The 10,458-nt window shown below is 26.0% G+C and overlaps 3 protein-coding genes across 4 annotated transcripts; 2 read left to right on the top strand and 1 right to left on the bottom strand.

Moving 5' to 3' along the window:
* The first annotated feature begins 91 nt into the window (after window positions 1–91).
* Window positions 92–5,818, top strand: LOC127066412 (wee1-like protein kinase). Of its 2 annotated transcripts, none has more exons than XM_051000150.1 (4): window positions 92–706; window positions 1,068–1,392; window positions 1,476–2,358; window positions 2,449–5,818. In XM_051000150.1, exons 1-4 carry the CDS (start codon window positions 457–459, stop codon window positions 2,761–2,763), a joined length of 1,773 nt encoding a protein of 590 aa, XP_050856107.1. In that variant the 5' UTR covers window positions 92–456; the 3' UTR covers window positions 2,764–5,818. The 2 variants fall into 2 exon arrangements, with proteins under 2 accessions (XP_050856107.1, XP_050856109.1); XM_051000152.1 differs by lacking the exon at window positions 92–706 and adding an exon at window positions 732–905.
* Window positions 5,372–6,799, bottom strand: LOC127066445 (prenylated Rab acceptor protein 1). The gene is made up of 4 exons (XM_051000224.1): window positions 6,397–6,799; window positions 6,024–6,221; window positions 5,619–5,818; window positions 5,372–5,516 (listed from the first exon to the last, which is right to left on the bottom strand). Exons 1-4 carry the CDS (start codon window positions 6,426–6,428, stop codon window positions 5,413–5,415), a joined length of 534 nt encoding a protein of 177 aa, XP_050856181.1. The 5' UTR covers window positions 6,429–6,799; the 3' UTR covers window positions 5,372–5,412.
* Window positions 6,800–6,870: 71 nt separating this feature from the next.
* On the top strand, window positions 6,871–10,155 carry LOC127066443 (uncharacterized). The gene is made up of 3 exons (XM_051000220.1): window positions 6,871–7,130; window positions 7,217–7,522; window positions 7,729–10,155. Exons 1-3 carry the CDS (start codon window positions 6,996–6,998, stop codon window positions 7,927–7,929), a joined length of 642 nt encoding a protein of 213 aa, XP_050856177.1. The 5' UTR covers window positions 6,871–6,995; the 3' UTR covers window positions 7,930–10,155.
* The last annotated feature ends 303 nt before the right edge of the window (window positions 10,156–10,458 follow it).

The following is a 10,458-nucleotide window of genomic DNA, read 5'->3' as shown; positions in this document are numbered from 1 at the left end:
TATTACATTCGTAATGTGAAATTTAGATATATAACTATCTTTTAAAAGATTGTTAGTGATCATAAAAAGCAAGCAGATGTCGCAATTGCACATAGCCATTGTTAGGGAAGTTATCGAATAAATGTAGATTTTATATTTACTTTTGAACGTATTTTATTTTAATAAATTATTTTATTAATATGTAAATAGTGAGAAATCTCTTAATTGGTGGTTAGTATCTCTGATAGAGAGAAGAGAAAAAAAAAGTGAAATAATATCGCTATTACGAATAGCGTGTCTCATTTTCAAGCTCGTGCCACCCGCCATAACGAACGCTTCTTGGTACGAATAGTTCGTTTGAATGAATCTTCCGAACGTGCTCGGGTTTCGTTAATTGGTGTTAGTTTTTTGGTGTAGCATTTTTAATGCACACAAGATAATTGCATGCGAATTGACTTATGGTGACAATTTGAAGTCATGGAAGTGGCACGAAAGTTGCATTTTGATGCGTGTGATATAGAAGATGAGGAACTTAATATAAGCAGCCTTGGAAACAACTCGAGTTGCGATATCGAAGATGTTTTTGATTCTTCGACCGAGTATTCCGCATGCTTATCTACACTTCAACCGAAAAAATTGTCTTTCACTAGTCCAGCCACATGTGAACTCAATGGAAGCTTTACAGTACCACACAATAATAACAAAACACCGGCCATCAGTGTGACAGGTTAGAAATAAAAAAAAATATAATTTAATAAATGTATGTGTATATATATATAGGTGCGAACACACACACACACAAGTATTTGTAAACAAACATTAATATATTTGTAGTTGGAAACAATGCTGTCAATGAAATATTAATCTTTAGAATGCATTCTGCTTTGTCTTATGACATACGTCTATTTGCTTGAAACATCTATCAGGTATACAATAAAGAAAATTCTTCAAATAGAATTACATGTGTGTGTTCAAAACATTAAGGTTAACATAAGATAGTTACTTGATGTATCTTGTAGATATAAGAAGATGAGTTATTTATTATTTAATTTTATATCAAATACTTTAATACTTCGACTTATATATAGGACCTTCTGGAATAAAGATTCCATCTCGTGAAATTGGCTGTTCACAAAAAATGTCTCTAGCTTGTAGTCCACCATACAAGCGTGTCAGAGCATTGAGATTATTTGACTCACCTGCTACACCTAAAACTTTAATGGAAAAAAGTACAATGCATACTCCACTTCCTTCCAAATGTACTAGACTTTTCTCATTAGAAAAGCCTAGACCTGTAGCTAGCAGTTACCAAAGTAAATCTGATAGACCTGCAGCCAATGTTAATCCTTTTACACCAAATGGAATGTTATTAACAGCAAGAAAAAGAAGTAGATCAAAACGTAGTCTTAATGGGTATGGATAAACTATTCTATGTTGTAAGATTTGTTTCATTTTATATTTTATTAAATATGTTTTGTTTTTGTTTTATATATCAGATCTCCAGATGTTCAAAATAATAAATTTGATCTTGCCGACTCTGAGGATTCTGATAATGAAATAGAGCAACCAACTAAACGTGTAGCTTTACATGAATCTAACATTCCCAGGTACCATAGAGAGTTCCATGAACTTGGTTTGATTGGTACTGGTGAATTTGGTTCTGTTTATAAATGTATTAATAGATTAGATGGATGCGTTTATGCTATTAAAAAAAGCATTAAACCTGTAGCTGGAAGCATCAATGAAAAAAATGCATTAAACGAAGTATATGCACATGCTGTTCTTGGTAAACATCAACATGTTGTACGATATTATTCCGCGTGGGCAGAAGATAATCATATGATTATACAAAACGAATATTGCAATGGTGGTAGTTTGGCAGATGCCATTTTAACCTTGCAAAAAGAAAAAAAGCATTTATCTGAAGCAGAAATGCGGCAGTTATTGTTACATGTTGCTGAAGGTTTAAGATATATCCATAGTGTGCAATTAGTACATATGGATATCAAACCAGGAAACATATTTATTTCAAAAGAGAAAAGGTTACTTGCCGTTAATTATGATTCAGCTGATGATGGTTTTGACGAAGAAGAAATTGTCGAAGAAGAAATTACATATAAAATTGGAGATTTGGGTCATGTAACATCTATTAGTAATCCACAAGTTGAAGAGGGTGATTGTAGATACTTGCCAACTGAAATCTTACATGAAGATTTTAATCATTTAACAAAAGCTGATATCTTTGCCTTGGGTCTTACGGTATATGAAGCTGGTGGTGGTGGTCCACTTCCCAAGAATGGTCCCGAATGGCATGATATTAGAAATGGAAATTTAAAAGAATTATCGCCCTATAGTAGAGATCTCAATGATTTGCTAAAGGTAAGTTAATAACTGCATAAGAAGTTGTAATATGTTTTTAATAGCATAACTTATTAGTACTATTTAAAAAAAAAATAACATTATTTGCAGTTGATGATTCATCCGAATCCTGAGATGAGGCCTTCGGCTATATCACTTATTCAACACAGAGTATTATGTCCATATGGAAATAAAACAAAAGCTCAGCTTCGACGTGAATTGAATGCTGAGAAATTGAAAAATGAGATTTTATCAAAGCAATTACAAGAAGCAGCAAAGTGTATTAAAACATTTGCTCCAAACGTAGCTGCAATAAATGGCACAGTAAATTCTGAAAGATATAGATTAAGATCAGCAACAAATAGAATCTCAAATAGAGCTATTGGCAAAAAGGTCAATCGTAGCAATAGTACTACAAATTTTTAAATGTTATGTATTGCTTTTACACTTTATTAAGAATACAAAGAAGATAAAGGTGCTACAGAATAGTAGTTCTGCAAAGCATTTTCATCTTAATATTGTGATATCGTATTAATTTTAGTTTCTAAATAAGGGTAAGCCAGCCAACTTATAAACTTCATATCATTGTAATATTATAGAACATTGGTTTCATTCTTATTTATAAAATAGATTTATTATTATTAAATCTTGTTTTGGAAGGTAAGTGGATTTTGGAATCAACAAGAAAAAAGAATATTAAGTGTAATTTATAAGTAACATTTGATACAATGGTAATATTTCAATGATATAAAGTGCAGTGTGTAATTGCATGGAACTATGATTACTACTTTTTACTGTGATGAAGACTATATAGTGTTAAACAAAAACTAGGAATTTTACTTGAGGAATTTCTTTTGCTTTTGTTGTTCAGAACATCTTGGACAAAGTAAAATCACATATAATATTTCATGTTACACAGCTCTATTATTCTTGATTATCACTGTTACGAATATATTCATCTTTTTTTACTGAAGAATACAGTTGATGAAAGTAGTAATATTAGTACAACTTAATACGTAATGATTGATTATGATGGTTGTACATTTTCTAAATTTTTGTGCAAAATGAATCAATGCACTTAATGTTTATAAATACAGTAAATGAATTCAACTAAAAAAGTATTTTTGCCATTAAATTTCATCAGTTTTATATCTTCTTAAATTTATCATTTTATTAGATATTAAGTATCATTATTTTACCAAGGGATTAAGGTATCACTTAAATTGAAATTATGCTGTGTTAAATTTATAACATAGCTTTTTTTGTGTACACTAGCAAATAACAGCAAACTTTGTGTGAATTTGCTTTTTCATTATTCATTTTTTCTTTCTTTTTCTTTTTCTTTTTTCTTTTTTTTTTTTTTTTTTTAAATATGTACACAAGTCTTATCTTTGATTCTTTTTCTGTGTGTTACAAATTATTACATTTATTTCAATTTTATAAATTTGATATTTCTTGCATGTTCACAATTATTTTTATTGTTTTATCTGAGTATTAATTCGTAATACATTTATTATCCATGATTCATTGACAGTAACAATACTATTTTTCGTTTTAGAAAGCTTGCCCTATCCTTAACTAGTTTATTAAATCTAAAAATCATAATGATAAAAGAACTTTTTTTTTTATCTATATTCTCATGTATTAATATTTATAAAGGCTCAATTATTAATTTAGTATTAATTACTTAAAATAGATTCCACATGACTAAATTCATTTAGTATTTTTCTGGCAGTGACTGAGCGCATTTTACACAAATTTAATGTGCTTTTAATTTATATTTTTCAGACATATTATATCATTTTTTGATGCATGTAATTAAATATAATAAAGAGAAAAAAGGTTGTGTCAATTAAATAATAACTTTTTGTTCCATAAATTTTATGTTTAAAATATTTTTAAAAAGGTTTTTTTTACAATATAGTTATCTATAATACAAACATTTATCAGGTATTGAATCATACTTATTTATAGTATGTTTATGTTCATAATAAGATATTTAGCTGTAATAAACCATGTTTCGTTGAATGGACAATTTCTATGTAATAAATATTGTCAAGTTTTTAAATTAGCATGAGAGAAAAATAAATTCAGCTGATTATAGTTACATGTGCATCAATTTAGTATATATAATTTCTATGACAGAGTTAAAAATTATATATTTTTTACATCATTTATTTTGCCTCATTTGCAAACAATATTGAAATACAAGCCTAAAACAGAATGTATAATAGCATGTGTAGCATTACGACTTCAAATTGAATTTAACATTTGTTATTTAAATGATACATAAATTTATTTCTTTTAACAAGTCTTTGTAGTATCCAAATATGTCTTATATAACGCAAATTTTGTTCAATTCTGTTTTCTTTGCTTTTCTAAGATAAAAGAATGTTTGAACTAAACATTTAATTTTCATAAAACTTATTACTTACTTTGGTTTATTTTATATGTAAACAATAATAAATTTTGTAAGATGTTTGTATCACAATAACGATTATATAACCTAATATTAAGTTTATAATAATTTTAACTTACATATAATTACATTTGTAAACCATTGTTTTTTGTATTTAGACCTAAGTTGATCTATCATAAAACTTACCTATATAAATTAGGTAAGTAAAACAATGGAAGTTATTATGTGCCAATGAGGGTGGATCCTGATACCTGGCAGAGAACTGATGTTTTCCATTTTTCATATAAATATAGTATTATTTTTTTATTACTAATAATATAATTATTACAATAAATAATAATAAATTACAGTATCTTTTTTATTTATTTTTATAATATACGATTTCCATGAAACTTGTCGCGGTCATATAAATTTAAAATTGCAATAGAAAATAAATACAGAAGACATTTTATCAGAAGTAAAGAATCATGATAATATATAAAATAAGAGAAATGGAATTCTCTTTCAATGCAGTTCTTAAATATAAATATGTGCATTTTTTAGGTCAAATTTCTTAATTTTTATACGTGAATAAAATGTGAAAGTTATTGTTTTTAGAAGAAAACGTTTTACTTTCTTTTTTTATAATTGTACTTATTTTTATATTTAAAATAACTTTACACATCTTCAATTACTAATGTATCAAGTTCTTGTCCTGGACATAAAACAGAGTCAATATTATAAAAAATTGCATGAAGTGTTACTAGAAACCAGGATGCACCTGTAACAAACATACATATATTTAAAATTGTTTTAATTTTTTTTTAATATTTTTGTGTAAATATCAAATCATAGTAATGAATACAACTTTTCTTTATCTTACCAAGTACCCAAAATAGATCTGCTCCAGCACCAATAAAATAAAAGAAAGGTAATGAACAAATCCCAATTAATGCATATAATTGAACTAAAGTTAATTTATGACCATGAATCGACAATCTTTCATTAACATGCCATTTAGATACTATATAACAAATTCCAAAAAGCATTATAATAGCAAGTAGTAATAAACTTGATGTAATCCTAAAATAATATTGCGCAAATAATTAGATATTTAAAGTATGAAAATACAATATAAAAGTAATGTTAAGATAAAAAGTAACGTTTAAAAATTAAATTTGATAATTTATATATATATATATATATATATATATATATATATATTATTCCTTATTAAGTAATTTTTCTCAATAATTTCTACATTGTAAATATTATTCATAAAACTTACAAACAATATATAAATAATCCAATGAATACAAAGAGGTAGTTGCTGTGAAAATATTCAAGGTTTTTCACAACTCTTTTACTTAATATTGACACGCTTTGGGGTGATTTGACATAATTAGTATTTAGAAATAATCTCCAAGGTTTTATATTAGTTTTCGTATGTTCGATCCATGCTTGAACTTGAGGATATCCTAATTTACTAAATTGAAGTTGTGGTAATTGTAAAAAATTCAATTTAATAATATAAACAGATTTAAAAAATTAGTTATATTAAATTATATGTTAATATTTACATAGTACGTATACGAATATAGTAGTAGATTATAGAAAATATGTATAGATATATATTTTATATGTTTTAAATATATCTTTACCCGCTTATGTTATTATGTTTAGGCGGTTGCATCTTTCCTGAAATTATAATATTCGTGTCTATTATTTTAGACTTTTATAAATATAAGTAGCACCAGTTGCAGTAAAATATAGTAATATTTCAATACGACCAAAAATGCAATTGAAGCTAGGTATACATATAAACATTCTGGAAATAAATATTAATCGTATTCCGTTGATTATTGAATAAAAATTATTGACATATTTGAAACAAAATAATAACAACAAAATTCATAACATTAAATTCATATGTTGATTAAAATTTTCCATTCTTATTTTGAAAAATATTTTTCACTAAAATACGATTAAAAAATTTGATAAAAGTAGTCGAAAAATATTTTAGGGATCTCAATTGTTTCCATTATTAAACTTTACTCATTTTCGATATTCAACAAATTTATTACTTCTCTAGGGGAGTTTGTTTCGCTTAAGTGGTAACCATGATGTCTCCTACTTAATAGTTCAGAATAGTTAAGAAAATGAAAATGGCCGATTAAAGTTATTGTCAGAATGTGTAATATGAAGATAAGTTGTTTTACAATGGAATCCTTTGAAAATATTTTGAAATCAAGACAGGGTAATGCGACCGAAATTGTACAGCATAATGGTGATACATTTATTACAAACAGCGATAGAGGTTTTGCTAACAAAAGTTGGTTTCGACATACTGAAGAAAATTTCATTTGCAATTACGCCTGTAGAGCCTATCAGCATTGTAAGTCATCGATACAATGAATATATTATAAATTTTATTTAGATTATAGATAATTTATTTACAACTATTGTTTTTATATATCTAAGCTCGCTTGGTGCAAGGAATTTGTCCCCGCTAAAATGCTTTTGGCAGACTCAAGGCCGTTTAGTAACGGCCACGTTACGACTGACGAGGAATATAATTTTAAACGAAATACATTTCGACCACGTTTAATATCAGAAAGTTCAGTCGATTCAGAAGATAATTATGAGATTGTTTTCGAAACAGATTCGGAAAATATTTACGACAGCGATTTTGATTACAATGAATCGACTGATGAGAGTCAAAATGAAAATGAGAGTGAATGTGAAATAGCTCAGAATGAAAAAACATATAATTTTCAAACTCGTAAGGTAATGAATTTGAAATAATGAAATATTTATAGTCTTAATAAATTTTTATAATTTTTTCAAGTTTGTTTTAACATATTGAAAATGTAAAGTCTGGAGCAATTATAAATAACGTGAAATGACACATAATAGTTCAAAATCGCTTAATCATGTCTGATGCAATAATTTATTTTGTGTTATTATTTTATCACATTGTTAATATATTGCAGGTAACATTTAATCTGACACCAGTTGTACATACGATGGTACAGTGGGACTATGCATATCGTGCTGCTCGAAAAGGTCCATGGGAGGAAATGGCCAGAGATAGAGAAAGATTTAAAGGACGTATTAATTGTATTCGATGTATTCTTGAACCTATTCTACAAATACAACATCGCACTCATATATGGCAAGAACGATTTGCATAGTAGGATCAATAATTGTTTATTATCTGTACAAAAGAAATTTTTCACAAAGGTTGCTGAAATCACTAAGGAAAGGGATGAATATTTTGCAATAAAAAATAATATGTATAATAAAAGTCTTCCAAAAAGAAAATAGAAAAAGGCTGTGAAAGTATAGTTTAGAACAGGGATTCCCAATAGTTACTAAATTTAGATGAAAAACATCCAGAAATCTTAATAATATATGTTCAATGGTATGAAGTAAATGATGAAACAAAATTTATATTTCTTCTTTAATTGCAATAATAATTCTTTTACAGAAAAAATGAAGTTGTCAATACACAATACTATATAAGAAACTATGGAAATTAAAGTAAAGAAATCATTTGATGCAATGAATACACTTTTGAATATTTTTTATAAAATATTTGTAATTTGACTTTAAAAAAGTGGAATCCCAGTATTTCTTCACAGTTTCATATTTTTATTCAAAAAGGTTAAAAGATTTGTTACTTATAATTATTTTTACTATATAAATATACTATTAAAGAGAGAAGATAAATTGCATATAATAATGAAATTAGAGGTTTGCATAATAACTTCAATTTTAGCCAACATTTTTTTATTATTTTAAATATAATATTACATACAAGTAATATATTATTTCAATATTATTTAAAATGTATATTTATAAGTATTGCATTCAAATAATTTCTTTTACATAATACTAAATTCAATTGTTGAACATCAGTGGAATCATTGCTAGCATTTGGAGTATATCTGGTAACACATATATTTTTTATATTATGAAAACCAAAGAAGCATAGTTATATGTCATTGAAAAATGCAAAATAAAATGTTTAAATAAGTCATTCTTATAACGCATTTCTTTATTAATGTGTTGATATCTATTATAATTATTGTCTTAAACTTAGCATACATTATAAAAATTTCAGTGAATTATTAAATCTTTTTTCAATTATTATTTGTAAGTAGCAATTGTCAAATGATAATGAAATACAGATTTTAAATTTATGACAGAAAATGAAATAAGAAATAACAAGTGTATGATCCAAGTTATATATCCCAGAAAATTCAGCAGCCTTGTGAAAGGTATTAAAGATTTTTCTTAAAGCGTTTAAGCTTAATCTGGACAAAAGTTTAGAAATAAAGAATATTATATACAGGATGGTATATTAAAATGGAAACACTCAACAATTCTTTGTCATTTATGAATTAAATTTAGACCTTTAGAAAGACATTCTTTTGGACAAAAATATTCTATTATTATATTTATTCTTCCAAATACTATCTTTTTCTTAAAGAATATTTTATATCAATAATTAACCAAGATATTTAAATAGTTTTCTTTAAATGTTTCATCCTGTATATTTGTAATATATATTAAAACTAGGTGTAAATGCTAGAAATCAGTAAACTCACATTCTAGAGCACATTTCCGCGTGGTTTTGTTTTACACATTTTATGTAATATATATATGTATATATTTGCGTGTGTGTGTATGTATGTATGTATGTATGTATGTATGTATGTACGTATGTATGTATGTATGTATGTACGTATGTATGTATGTATGTATGTATGTATGTGTATATATATATATAATATGTATGTATGTATATATGTTTATATATATGTGTATATATATATATATATATATATATATATATAAAATGACATTAAATTATTATACGAAAATTATTTTAAACTGTGTACTCATCAAATGTATATAACAGATTTTTAATGTATTATAATACGTTCACAACACGAATATTATGATTTCTATGCGCACCATATAAATATGTGTGTATATATATATATATATATATATATATATATATATATATATATATATATTATATGTATATGAAAAATGCGTGAGCTCAATAAATTCTACGATTCGAGTAGTAAACAACATAGGCTTGAACTGAAAAAATGCGAGAAGAAATGGACAGAACGTGGAACAATACGTGCGATATATAATGAGAAACTCTTCACTGCTATTTTCAAATCTGTCAATAATTGACTAATCAAAAATCACCGTTTTATATGCTCTTCACATTCCTAAAAAATATACTTCTCCATTAGTAACAATAATCGTACATAAATACATAGATTAAAGCGTTCTGTTTATTAATAATAAAATCATTTCGCTGTAATATGCGCGAATGAAGATGTTTATAAAAAAGTGCAGAATTTTGTACAACTCAATAAAGCTTTGTATAAAAATTGAGAAGATTATTTTACGATATTTTACGATTATTTACAAATGAAGCATTGTGGATCAGTAAATATTTGGTATTTTAAAATAATTTATTTTATGATCAGGTATAATTGTCCTTTTCTATTTTTATGTTTTAAATAGCTATTATCGTTAACAATTCATCGTATAAAAAATTAGAATATTAATAAACAAGACAAGTATATAAAACGAATATGTTATATAAATAAATGAAGTAAAAAATTGAAATTAAACGTATAGCAACGACAATAGCTATTCAAACGCTAATATAAGAAAATGATGAAACTATC

Source organism: Vespula vulgaris, chromosome 9 (assembly GCF_905475345.1).
Source record: "Vespula vulgaris chromosome 9, iyVesVulg1.1, whole genome shotgun sequence".
NCBI classification, from domain to species: domain Eukaryota; kingdom Metazoa; phylum Arthropoda; class Insecta; order Hymenoptera; family Vespidae; genus Vespula; species Vespula vulgaris.
This window is presented reverse-complemented; position numbering and strand designations above follow the sequence as displayed.